We start from the raw sequence: 14609 nt of genomic DNA on the forward strand, positions 1-14609 counted from the left end.
CATGCATAGCCCTGAGGCCATCAAAGAATGAAGAAGCGGAAGAAGAATATCTGTGGTGTTTGTGGATACTTTTGGAAAAAAATAGTTTTGACCATATATTGTTTGATGCTGAATTTGCATACTATGTTCTTCAACAAAATACCACATCAGACACTTCAAATGATGTGCAGAGATGTGCACTTAAAATATATCTGCTAAAAACAGATTTAATGATTCAATCAAATGAGTGTATATATGTATAAAATATTAGACCTCCCCTTTCCTAGGTCCTAGCCAAGGTTCTCTAATAAGAGCCCTCTCTGTTACAGCATGAAGTTCAGATTCATTGACCTAAAGACATAAATTACAAATGCTACGAGACCATTTAAGAAAATTCATAACATTTATTTGACAATCACTTCCAGAAGTAACATATCAGTGGTTGCATCACGTATTCATTACGTCTAACTACTTGACCAGAGCATTATCTGATCTTGTACTCACCCAGTAAACCAGCATTTTAATTAAATGAAGTTATATACAAAAAATAAAAATAAAAAGCATGTTTTGCTTACTCAGTTAACACATTACAAATCGGTAATGTTTGTAATTAACATAATGCAGAAGGATTTTCTCCTTGGTGGCCAAGTAGCACATAGTGCCGAGTCAACCAATTCTAATGATCACCATTAGTGGCAGGGAGGACACAATAATACAGTAATAAACATTTCATGCCAGAGTTTAATATCCTCTAAATTATATAAGGGTGTTGGCACTGAAACAATGTTCCAAACGTTGGCTGAATGTCTCATAACTGCGACTAGTTGAATTTGTCCATGTTTTCCCCTTCATTAATGTAATCATTAAGTACTGAAGTTTAACATTTAGATACAATATGCATCAACTTATCAACTGCCCCAAGACAATTGTTTCTTTGCATGATGATTTGCATATAAGAAAAGTATACCAATTTATACTTTATGCTCTAAAATTAGATTTGAAAAGTATATTACATGAACAGTAATTGCATGCATTATTCAAACATGCAACAGGACTGAATACTGAACAAACATACAGGATAGCTAAAACATAATCGTTTGTAGTGGGATAAAACCTGTGAGAATAAGCATTCAAGGTGCTCTGTGGAAAACACACAGAATATTGTTAGGGCATTAAGCCTGAACTGTAGCCCTTCTAAGCAAATTAACTCTTTTAGACCAAGAAACGTATTAAATGTATCTGTGCCAAAACGGTTTGCTTGCATGATTTTTTTTTTTCTTCAGATGAGACAAAATATATTTTTTTTGGATTTTAGGTATAATTTCAGTTTTAAATATAAAGCTGAGATCTAACTCATGCGAAAAATAGAGAAAGTAATCTCAAAATCACTGAAACAAGCCCATGTATACAGTAACACATTGAAAGTAGAAATGTCAAGAACATAAATATGTCCTGGATCTTGTAGGTCATTTTAAAAAAAACAAAAATAAAAAAAATATAGGCCATGAAGGCAGTGTCATTCGTTTCTTTCATTACTCTAGTCTAAGGTAATAATCTTGGCCATCTCTGTATGCTATATTTTTAATATTATATTACATGCTTTTCCTTCTCTCTCTGCCTGCTTCTATCACTTCTTTTAGCTCAACTGTATTTCCTCTCTTATCCTTTAGTCTACAGGACATTTTGCTCTGTTTTTGTTCTCTCTTATCACAATATATTCCTATCATGCTATTTGCAACCATTACGGCTACTATTAAGGCACAGGTGAATTACCTTGTATTTGCTAAAACATCTACTTCTTGCTGATTGACCCTATTGGTGCCTTCACTCTCTCTTTCTCATCTGCTCTCACACTTCCATATGGATATTACAATTAGAATGTTGAACTGCTGGGATGATTCTAACTGGAGCTACAATCCATAGGTTATGTGTAACTTGCACCAGGGTACTTTGCTTTTTATATATTGCCATTACAACCCATTAGTAGTGCTTTTGTCCAATGACCAATGACTACTTATTCTCCAGTCATAATTTCATAACCATCCATAGCCTTAGTCTCTGTCATCCCTTGTTCCTAAACAATAAGAAAAGGTATTCCATAGAATAGAGCATTTGTTGTTAAATTCTGTTGAAATCACACCCATATATTTTGGTTTCACATATTGTGTTGGGACCTGTAAGTGAATATTTCAGCTGCTAAACATTGTGGATCCAACTGTTGTGGGAACTTTCTCATAACAGCATCCACTAATGAGGGATGGAAGATTGCACACAGCCTGGTGCGCACACTTGATCGCTCAGCTGAAAAGGAATCAGAGCTAGACCACTGAGGCAAATCATTAGCAGAAGGTGGCATTTGTTGATAAACTGGGTAACTGCTTTGATGTCTACTAGAAGATGGGATTGGATTTGGCTCTGACCAGTATTCAATTGAGTGTGTTGCAGGGGTGTTATAGTCATTTGGAAGGCTATGGTTGCCATTTTGGCCTGATTTAGGTACTTCTCTATATATTGGGTGTGATGTATTGTGGGGTGGCCATTGAGGTGATGCATTATATGGGAAATAAGGTGCTGAACTGTGACTGCGTGGCAAAGACTTTTGACAGCTATAGGGTTGACATCCATCAGTGTCCAAATCATGTCTGTGCTGACAACAATGTCGCTGAGGACAATTACAGTATTTTCCATAGACTACAGGGTCATGAGAACTTTCACAATAACTGTTCGATACACTGGCCCACACTTCGATGCCAGAATCAAAAGAGTTACGGAGAAGTGAGTCCTTTTTGCTGGCAGACTGGCTATTATAGAAAAACTTTGCTGCCATGTTGTCCACAACTCTGCTCTTCTGTAATGAACTTGTCCTTTCAACAGGTAGCTTTTGCAAAGGTGGATTGTCAGAGTCTATGGGTGGAACATCTGCCAAGGAAAGCTGCCTAGATTTTCTGTCATCTGCTGGTAAGTAAAGTGCAGATTTGGTAGGGGAAAGCCTTGCATTTTCACGAAGCTCATCCGCTACAGAACGCTGAAGTTGGTTGATCCTTTCAGGATGATAAAATTTACATTTGATTCCATATGTACATTTTTTACCTATTAGTGAAAAAAAAGAAAGAAAATATTATTAGAAAATTACTTATTTTCTGTTATTTGGTTTAAGCTGACTCCAAAACACAACTCACAAAGGGACACTGTAATCATAATAATGTTGTTTGATCAAAATATTATGTTTTCTGCATTTGATTACAAAAAACTATGCTGCATAGTTTGTTCAGGATTCTCTGATATTTTAAACTTGTGTTTTTTTAAGTCTTTCATTAAATTGGCTAACATCTTACCAGCTTTGCATTGACTGCTCTAATGAAATGGAAACAATTGTCTAGTATAGGTTTGTGAGCATTTACATGTAAAGATCACAGCTGAATGCCTTAGACTCCCTTGCTAAACAAAGCAGAAACACTTCAAATATACCCAAAGCAAAATTTAAATGGAAATTAAATAGAGCAAAGTGCACCAGCTGATTAGTACATATATATTAGTATGTTAATGCCAGAAGAAATGAGAATAGAATTAGAAGATGTTTGCTTCTTTATTATTTGTAAAGCTCTCCATTGCTGAGCAGCCATTGCTACAGAATTTGAACTGTATACCTATGTTCAGAGAGTTACTTTAACTTTCTGCAGTAGAGTGGAAGTAGTTAATGTTGAGTACAAAAAGAAACAACCAATGTGTGCTGTTATTGTTGAAAAGTGCTTAGCTACTTAAATAGGCATGGATATGAACTTATTCTTACCATAAGGACACTGCACTTTCTTGTTTTCCAGTCCTAATGGTTTTTTTCTGAGAAAGTCGTCCAAATTTGGCCCATGTCTTCCCAAAGGATCATCTGGTGGCATAAAGCTAGAGGAAAACACATTTGAAAATGTTATAAAAGGTTTTATAAGCTAGTCATGAAAATGGCAAGAGACAGTGTATTTTTAGTATTATATAAAAAGGAAAGGCTTTTAGAGATGCATTTATTTACATCTACTTCTTTATGGACTACTTACTGTATTATATGTGTTTATATATAACATATGTAGGAGGGAATTCACAGATACAAAGTTTATGGCCCAGATGGCGAGTTTTAGTTGAACAGTAAGACAGGAGGACAAGTACTTGTCGGACTCATGGAATGTTATGGTCTATAGTTAGACCTTTATCGCGATAAAGGTCTAATGATAGACCAAAATGTCAATACATTTCTGATGTTTTTGTACAAGTTCCGCATGTTCTGGAAACTCTTTGTGCATGAAGCATGAATTGTTCACTTCAGTGGCAGAAGGGATAATTGAATTTCAAAACCTAGGATTTCATGGGTTGTCCCTCAGGCTTTAAATGCATGATGTTGAAAAGTAAAAAATAATCTATGTTTTTCACAGTTACAGTTACAAGTCTCTGCAACAGCCACCTCCTGACTTTAAGAACAAATGGACAAATTGCTCAAACTCAATAAGTGCCTTCCTTTCTTCCTTCTGCACAAGTGCCATCCAAAAAATAATGATGTCAAACAGTTAAATCTATTGAGTCCTTAAGCAGACTGGGGTGCCATCAAATTTTTTTGAAGGCCCTAGTTTAATCTACGGCCTTCAGTTGGATGGCCCTGATCTATCCCATAAACATTTAGAAAATTACACAATAAGGATTGATAATCCAGTTTCAAAGCACAAAACTTACATGTCATTGACGAATGAATACATAAGTAAGCGCTCCTCTATGAATTTTTTCCACTCGACCTTCTCGCTCTGGAGATCTCTGTAAGTGTCATTGGACACAATAACCCCATCACATTGAATGGCCAGTTTAACAATGAATCTATCATCATAACACACCAAACGTTTTCCTCCCACCCGGCGAGATGGTGTGAAAACAACAATCTTCTTTTTTTCCAGCTCACCAAGAAAATGTTGGTCTGAAAAATAAAGGAGGCAGCATTATAGCCTTAATACAAACTAATGTCACAGGAACCCAAAAATGTACCATTGTGCTTATCTTAGTAGCTTTTCTTAGCAGATGGGAAGCTCTTAGTATCTCTAGTGATATTGCTTATTGGAATTCCTTTTTGTTTCAAAAAAGTACTAAAATCATAATATTTAGTGTGGTATTTAAAATACATTTGATTTTAAACTACATTCTTCAAACCCAAATCCAAGAAAACAGAGTTGAAATGTAGTTCATACCTGTAATAGGCATTTCTGGCCGAGGTTGCTCTTTTCTCCATGAGGGTACAAAAACGGTAATATCTGTATGTCCTCTTTCTAAGAAAAAGTTGACAGCCAGAAGAATCCCACGGCATGAAAATACTTCTTTATTCCCATGACTATAAAAGAAAAGAACACAAAGGTTACCTCTTTTGTCCTGTGCAAAAACCATACTATCCATAGATGTTTGCATCACCTAATACTAAAATATGTGCATGTTTGACCATTATTAGAACTGGTGGGGAGGGGGAAATCGTAATTTAAAAAATTCAGTCTAAAACTTCCATAAATGGATAAAATACATTTGTATTCCTTTTTGTAATGTAAACATAATACTTTTTAAAGGCCCAATACAAACTCTGATGAAGATGAGTCTAATAAATAGGACGTAACTTGAAAGTGTGAAATCCCCCCCTAATACTGACTCTAAAGTATAAAGTTGGCAGTTCTTCTCTGTTTGTAACAAACCGGAAGCAATGTTTGTGGGCAGAGCATCATATTTGTAATCATCATTAGGATCAAAGTATTATTTATTGGACTTTGATTATTGCTGTATATTGCCCCTTTAGGGGCAATACCAGGGGCACAGGGGGTGAGACTGCACTAGGGTCCTGTCATTAAACGTATCACAGTAAGGAGTATGGAGTGGGGGAGGGACAAGTGAACATAATGCCAAAATAAAAGAGAATACTGAAAGGCTGAAATACGACTATAAAAAGCAACCTAACAATGCTACTACTTTATTCATTTGAATTTGTGGTATGAGAGAATAAATAAAAATACAGTTCAATGGCTAGAGTAATTACATTATAAAATAACTGTTTGCTAGACACTGTTTACTATAAAAATGATTTTTTTGAATGTGAACTTCTCCTTTCAGTTTGAGAAGGATAAACAACTGGTTAATCACTGAGCGCCAAGCAGGTAAATTAAGATGCAAATAAAATAACACCCTTCTCATGTTGCATTCGACCTTCAACTTTTTTTTTTTTCAAGTTTATTTTTGGACAGCAATTTCCTGGTTCTCTTCTGAACAATGCAGCTTTCTATAATTACAATACTAGTTCTTCACTCTTTCACCCACAGTCCATTAAGCAAATAACTGTATTTTTTTCAAATTATTTCCTTTTTCTCCATAACAACAAAACAAAACAGTACCTTGTAACTGATTGCAGCTAAGCTGCATAAATCCATATAGCAAATCAATCATATTGAGTTTTATCAGTAGTCTTAAAGTATCGTGGACCATAGTATGGAAAACCCCTTATACAGAAAACTACATGTCCCAAATATTATGGATAAAAAAATAAGTTATAATTATATCTTAAGCTCATAATTTAGATTGGAATCTCTTTGTTTTTCCACAATGTAGAGGACCCTCTTCAGGTTGTTTGTGGATCTATGTACTCCATAGAGTAAGCATAATACCTGTACTTAAAATAAAGTGAATAATTCATTCAAAACCATTTTTGGGTTGCAAAGCTGATTCTTTTCGTCATTTGGGTCTCCAGTAAAAAACGTAGACCTAGATCAACCTAGATCAACCTAGAACAAAAAAACATCCACCTGGAGGTTTGGGGACTGTGAAGAATTTCTACTAAAAATGTTGGCTTCCACCACCACGCTGAATAAGAGAACCATATGGTCCCTTATATGACATTATAATTTAATATAACGACATCTGGCCCACAAATGTGTATACTGCACATAGAATAATCAAGCTGAGAAAAGGAAATCATTCTACCAAATCAACTAATATGGTTCTAAAGTTGGAAAATACTTTTTACAGTGATATTGAAAGATTAGAAAAGTATTAGGTGCTGTATGACAGTAACAGTAATATTTTGCAGTGGAAGCTTCTAGAACAAAGAAGGGATTGGCATTTTGTAACTGGTCATTTATTTCTGGCAAATCAGGAAACATGTTTACATTTTTGGTCACCTAATCTGTAGAGATGACCTGGCCACCTAATCTCTTCCACCATTTTCTCACCAATATGGAAAACTGATAGGAAATGGGATTTTGCAGCAAGCTTATGTGCAAATTAGAGAGCACCAGTGGAGCCCTGTACTTACTGCTTATCCCATGGCAGACCAAAGATATGCCCCTTAGTGCTCTTATACTTATGTCCAGGGCATTAATGAAGACATTTTATGAATATTTTTCCCATAAAACCCACATGTCCACTATGTCTTCTATAGGTATCTATAGGAATTTCATGTATGAAAAATAACAGCCAATCCTGGGTATCACTGGAGATGCAGAGGACATATTTTTCCCATAAAACCCACATGTCCACTATGTCTTCTTAGGTATCTATAGGAATTTCATGTATGAAAAATAACAGCCAATCCTGGGTATCACTGGAGATGCAGAGGACATGTGTGCATCTCCAGTGACCTTGTGGCCTCTCAGACAGGTAGTTGAAAGAGATAAGAGAAGCCATTTGCCAGAATTCACTATTTCTCTTATTGTTGACTATGGAAAAACTGCTTAAATTCAGATATTTATAGATACCTGTACTGAAAATGATGCCACGCAAACCATATAGAAGGTAGGACTTTTCTGGCTAGGGGAAATGACTGCAAATGAAATGGATGATTTCCCATACACACAGATACTTTTTGCGTTAAAAAATAAATCTTTTAATTTATGTTGTACTTTTTGTACTTTTTTTTGAACAGGGATCCTGTGCCACTAGTTATTTGAATTACAGTACAACTAGTCACATTCCCTAACAGAAATCATTTTATGGAGTTGCAATTTAGTATGAACTGGTTTAGTTTTGAGTAAGTACTTCATTTTTTTGTATCTCATTTTACCTGACAAAAGGAACACCTAGATCAAGGTATCCCCTTAGGCTATCATTTAATTTGGTAATTTGCATTGGCATCAAATGCAATTCCATTGTTTGAATTCCTATCATTTCAAAAAAATCTAATTCAGCTAAGCAACATATATTTTCATTTCAAACAGGAAACGTATGCCGATGATAGATGATACCTTGTAACACAGAAAAAATGACATTTCCTGGTTAAGCCTGAAGTAAATGCATTATTTACCTAAGGCCAAAGGTGTAAAACATATTTTAGCTAAGAGGCTTCACCTTGGCAAACAGTATGGAAATTCCCAGGAGGAGGAAGAACAGGTATATTTACATAAAGATCATTTGCATAGAACTGGTAGTGAGCTGTTTGGACAGGCAGGTTTTACAGCGTGTGAATCAGTAAAGAACAATGCACCAGATTAAACATGCAGGAAGTAACAGAGTGGAATTTCCCTCTCGTCCACCTGACAACGAGTGAGACTTTGTACTTTGTTCCATTCAGTGGCAGAGGAAAGCCAACAGCTGTTGTAGAAATTCTCTCTCTCTTTCATGTGAAATGCAGTAAAGAAAAATATTTTTTTAGCTTCCTGATAAATTTCCTGTCTGCTTTTTGCCAGCCATCCTCGATAGATCCCTTGCCTGCCTATAATAAGTCTCCTGGTCCCCATTCATACAGGGGAACAATTACAAATGGTAGAGTCTTTCCCCATGCTCCATTTTTTTTATTATAAATGGCATTCTTAATCTTCATGAAAGACTTTTTCACATTCATGAAAAGTCCAATACATTTTTCCACCATTTGTTACATTTTAGGTGTATTTTCACCCTATTTTCTAAGGATTCATATTTCCTTTTCTCTGTAATAATAACGCAATACCTCATACTTGCTCCCAACTAAAATATAATTAATCCTTATTAGTGACAAAGAATCCTATTGGGTTTATTTAATATTTAAATTATTATTAAAGTCAATTTAATGTATGGAGATCTAAATTATGGAAAGGTCCTTTTTCTGGAAAAGCCCAGATCCCAAGCATTCTGGATAACAGGTTCCATATCTGTATATTATATAGTCTTGCCACACATTTTTGAGTGAGAATTGGGTGAATGTTACCTCTACATTTTCATGATTCCTAAATAGTTTGTTGACCACAGTTTTATCCTCTGTATTGATAAATACAGGCATGACACCTGTTGATCCTTTAACTAGAAATACACATGCAGCTATTAAAAGACAATGAGAACATATGTTTTCATTGTACAGAGCACAGGCCCGGAGTTTGTTTCTACAGGTTTTAGAATAAGGCAAGGAAGCACTTTACTGAAAAGGAAATGATTCAGCAGTGATTCAATGTGTTATTCTTCCCTTTTCGTTGTAGCATAACCTGCATTAGCAAACCTCTTACTATAGTATCGTTATTGATACATATATCAGATTTGTCTGCACCAGATATATCTAGGGTATTGACCTACTTTTTTTCTATGCAACATCCAGGAAAAGAGAAAGATGAAAACTATTGCTACACTCTGTTAATATGAAATACAAAAAAAATGAAAATATTAAATTTTCCCAGATCTTATCCAGACACACTGTGTGGCAAAGCTTACCCAATGAGTAGGTGTAATATTAGGTGCTACATTACACAATTTGCTTGGCTTGAGACCAAGAACACCCTACATAACAAGGGCTATCTGTGACATGATTGAAAACATTTCATATTAATACCTACTAACATTTTTTTAGATAAATCTTTTACATCAAATACAGCACTATGAATAATACCTTTATAAGGCAGGAATGCTCCTGGTATTTATTTAACAAATTGTATGGCAGATTTTGCCTCAAGCATGCTTATTGATTTTACAACATGTTTCCATTTTAGGTCCTAAGCATTGACTGATCCATCTATTTTTGGGACAGTCCTGATTAATGGCCACCTTTCCCCCAGAGATGCAGCAAATCAACTTCTGCTGGAGGGCTACTTATTATACCTCCTGTTCCACACCATATAAAGTCTTGCTTGTTACAACTTGGAAAACTTTTACTTCTCAGTTTAATTTGTTGCCTCAGCAGAAGTAGCTGAGTATTAATATAAACCCATAACCTGAATAATAAGTATCCCATTCAGATTAAAAATCTTTGAGAAGAAGGAAGTTGCTAAGAAAATGGATTTCTGATTTCACCTAAGATTTATTGAATAATTGTAATAACATTGCAACAACATTTTACATTCCCCCAGCAGGGATGCTAGGGGAATGCAATCTCTGTGATCGCTAAATATACAAAAAAGACTCTCTATTCTGCCAGCTGGAATCTAGGACTAGAGACTAGCGGGACCCTAGGGTGTAAGGAAAGTATACAAAGATTACTGTTTTCCCATAAAGCAATAGACCCAACATATTCTTGTATACTGTCATTTCTGTAGGATGTCTGAACTACCCTTATACAGGTTATAATCCTGCATTGAGAGAATTATGCATATATAAAGATCATAAAGTCCACATTAACTTTTTCCATCTAGCAGTTTCCTTTAAGCTTTGCTTCACTGTGTGTAAAGAGCATTATTTAATGAATATCAACTTCTCTAAGCTCAAAAGGAAAATGACAATAAGTGTTATGTTGATATTGTTTTGCTTTTCATACACTGCAAGTAATAACAAAACAAACAAATAATATAACAATAATCAAACACACCTCATTGCCACATTGCTGCCATCAATGACAATTGGCCTTAAGTTGTTGGCATTGCTATCTTCATTTGAAGCGACTGAAGGGGCACACATGCTTCTCAACACACCTCTAGAGACCAAAAAGGTTTCTGAAGACTCATCAGGAATTGGTTCTTTTTCTGAATTTGCTCCATGTTTAACCAGTTCCCCAAGTACAGAATTGGTATCCGCCTGTCCCCCTAGATTGTGAAGGACTGCTTGGATTTCATCGGAAGAGTAGCCAAGTTTGCGGAAAAAGTCAACTTTCATTTGCATTTCTACCTGATCAGGAGCAGGTGAGCAAAGCTTGTCTGCTGACCTCTCCTGTTCATCTTTAATTCCTTTATGAGATCGGGTTCTAGTGGATGCCCAGTTGAGGCTGCCATAACCCAAGTCTAATGCATCTGCATTTCTCACTGAGTTGTCGCTGTTGTTGCCCAGAGAGGACTCCTTCCACCTTGAAGTATCCAAAGTCCAGTTTAGGTCAAAAGGAAGACTCTCCATACTCTTATTCTTCAGTCTAACACTGCACTGACCTCCAGTTCCTACAAAGACAAAATTAATGTTTAACACACATGAACTTAATTCCTGGAAAATATTAACTACCGCACGCAACACACCACACTTTTGTCTATATTGTTTGAGCCTAATGTTCATTTACATTGTAAGTGTGCTCTTAGAAATTTCATGAATCAATGCCTTTGCAAACGGCTGAAAGGAAATTCCAGTGAGATAATCTGAACCTTCTTTAAATACCTCAAAATATTTGTTTTAGTTAAATTATAAATTTTTTTGCCTTCGGCACTCTTTACAGTATGAAGAGTAATCTAGTTTTAAAATATTTATTTCTAAAAATGTCATCTCATGAAACTAACACAGCAACGCTCCGGTTTGTGACCCATTTGTGCATGAAAAAAGTCCCATCTGAAAGCTGCACTGAAAGTTTCTATTTAAAATAAATATAGCCTTACTTCTGCTTTCTAAAGACATTATTACACATGGCATAGTAGTTATGTGAATAAAAAGGAAATACACAGCGCTCATTAGCAATAAAATATTTATAAATCCACTGCACCAGATGTGGCGAATCAGACTTTGTACCACATGGTGGTTTGGCATCTTTTGTGGTCAGTACATAGTAATGTGATGTCCGCCACTCTAGAAATATTATTTTTTATTGTTATAACAAATAATATAGGCTACCTAATAAATGACATCACTAGTACTGGTGGTCATTACTTTAAGTCTAATAAATGTCCAGCAATAAATGCAACATACCTAACTCTTTAAAGAGTAAATTAAGGTATTGATTGTTCAGATCAAAATACTTTTTTTTTATAAATGTTTACAGTTTCCCCATAATCGTTATACATTGCAACTTGAATATCATTACATTAGATACAGGGATCAAGGAGTTCACTATATATCAGGCATGATAGTGATGCCCCTATCCCTAACCTGTCCCTAACTCTCCCTTAGCTTGACTGGATGTTTGTAATTTATTTAAACATATTCACCCACTCCACCTCTAGGATATGCAATCAAGAGTTTTAAAATGATTGGGGTAATGTAACTATAGGGTCCACTGCACGGCCACAATCTGATCCAGTGGTTTTGGGCTGACCCGTGGATCATTACAGAGCATTACAGAGTAAGGCATGGAATGCACCCCTGTCAAAGGTCGGATGCAGGCGTGTTACATACAGGGCTCCCCTGCACCTTGTGCCCCCCTACTTGCCTTATGTGTTCTGAAGCTTAGACATTCCACTGATATGCCTTCATCATACTGCCTCCTTTTTATGCTGATCTTACTAACAAATTACTGTTCTTGTAAACATTGTGTCTTTTTTTGATGGTAAATTATTGGTAAATTAGACTTTTTATTGTGAGAAGCTGTATTTGGCCCCAACTACACGTGCCCTGATATTTGCAGCTTCCTCACTGCATTACACACTATCTGGTTGCTACGGGGTGTTTGACAGTACTTATTGCAATAATAAGAAACCTAGTATACTTACAAAGTTCATAGAGCATGACAGAAAATCAACAAGAAAAAGGGATAAGACACAGTGTTGCAATCTGTGTGTCACTGCCCACCCTTTTGCTGCCCAGTATAGAATTCCAGGAGCAAGAAAGAATTTATATGAGCAGTCGCTGCAGTGTGAACCCAATCCCCTCATCGAATGACTTACCAGGCCTTTGAGATCTTGCAAGTTGAGGAGAAACAGAATTAAAAAAGTTTTCATTAAATTCGGGGCCTGAAACTGGCAGAAGAGTCGTCTCTGTGACATTTCTGCTGCTATGTGTTTGTGTGTAACAGGAAGCTACAATACAGTCAGTTGGGCGTGTTTATGTGGGTGGTAATGGGAAATCCAGATCCGGTGCTTTAAAGGCACAGCCTCAGAAATCAGCCAAACCGGAATATTCACACAACATTTGACATTTCACTAGGAAGTTTAAGCAGTGGAAAAATTAAGCTAACCAGCAAGACATAAATATAACAGAGACCGGAAGAAAATAAACCTTCTGACGGATGACTTCTTAACATAAAATTCCCTGCCATTAGTTCTAGTTAAACATGACTACATCAGGTGAAAAATATGCAACAAGGAGAAGAGAGAGTCAATAATGATCTATGATCATGTCGTTTCTGTATGTTCCATTCAAAGTAAACTGAAGCAAGTTAGAGTAAAGTAAACAGCTTATGTTTGGCATTGCAAAGCTACAGTTAGAAATGATAAACACTAAAAAGGCACACTAGTTATTGTCTCAAGTAAAACTCCTGTACCATTCAGAACCAGTTAAACAATTGCAATGTCTACACCATGTACTGCTACTGACAGGGTTATTGAATACACAGTTGAGTTTTTACCATTAAGAGGACAGAAAACAGGCTGTATGACTGGACTCTACAGCCCTGGTATGGAGAAAAGTTTTGTTTACCATTCAGAAAATGTTGAAATACTTCAGCAAATATATATCTTGTTTCTCTGTAAATGTTCTCACGTTAGAGAGCTGTGGAAGGACAGGAAAGTGACAGCAAGAGGAGTGAGGGGGCATCCAGTCAGAGCAGGAGTAACAGTTAATTGTGTAAAATCAACGGAAAGGAAGCAGCAAAATAGTCTGCTGATAGGGGCAGGAGAAAGTGTCAGAAACAATATGACAGAACTATTCTTCTGTTAAAATAGCCACGTTTGAATATAGTTAACCATATGCTTAATATATAAATGAACAGACAGCGTACTGAATAAAGTTGCCCTATGGAATACATTCAGACAACATCAGATAGTATATTTTGGCTCAGTGACATCAAAACAACAATCCTTGCTGCCAATAGCTGGCACCTTCTCTAACATGTCAATTTGTCCAAGCAGGTAGCAAAGAGCTGGCTCCAAGACAGCGACAGCCAAGAAAAAAAAAAGGATCACAGCTTCTAATTCACTTTAGTTTTCGTTTTATTTGTTGAAAAGGAAATTTACTCACAGCCCTGCAGCAGTCTCCTTCTTGAGTCTGAATGGAAATGCAGGGAGGGGCTGTAAGCATTTCTCTCAGCAGAGTTGTCAAGCAGATGCCTGTTACATTTCTTTTTTCACTACTTTTTATAACTTTGAAATATGGGCGTTGTACCTGCGCAGATACACAGGTCATGAGTAGTTACTCCCCACCCTGCTCAGCTTTTAAGCCAGACAAGGAGGAAGTACTGTTACAGATATGCGAGTAGTTCAAAGTACTGAGGCTTTTTGTTTAACCCTTACCTGTCAATTGTACCAAAAGCAAGGAGAAAACAGGGAACATCATTTTATTTGAACCAGCACCAGCTGTCCGTGTACTATATACACGTGTTTTTTTGAGTTATG

The 14609-nt window shown here is 36.2% G+C and overlaps 1 protein-coding gene across 2 annotated transcripts; it reads right to left on the minus strand.

Moving 5' to 3' along the window:
* Positions 1-363: 363 nt before the first annotated feature.
* zc3h12a.L (zinc finger CCCH-type containing 12A L homeolog) lies at positions 364-14338 on the minus strand. Of its 2 annotated transcripts, none has more exons than XM_018246727.2 (6): positions 14236-14338; positions 10739-11297; positions 5196-5335; positions 4693-4927; positions 3770-3876; positions 364-3069 (listed from the first exon to the last, which is right to left on the minus strand). In XM_018246727.2, the coding sequence occupies exons 2-6, from the start codon at positions 11254-11256 to the stop codon at positions 2135-2137; spliced, it is 1935 nt and encodes a 644-aa protein (XP_018102216.1). In that variant the 5' UTR covers positions 11257-11297; positions 14236-14338; the 3' UTR covers positions 364-2134. The 2 variants fall into 2 exon arrangements, with proteins under 2 accessions (XP_018102216.1, XP_018102215.1); XM_018246726.2 differs by lacking the exon at positions 14236-14338 and adding an exon at positions 12945-14198.
* Between the last annotated feature and the right edge of the window lie 271 nt (positions 14339-14609).

Source organism: Xenopus laevis, chromosome 2L, assembly GCF_017654675.1.
Source record: "Xenopus laevis strain J_2021 chromosome 2L, Xenopus_laevis_v10.1, whole genome shotgun sequence".
Lineage (NCBI taxonomy): Eukaryota > Metazoa > Chordata > Amphibia > Anura > Pipidae > Xenopus > Xenopus laevis.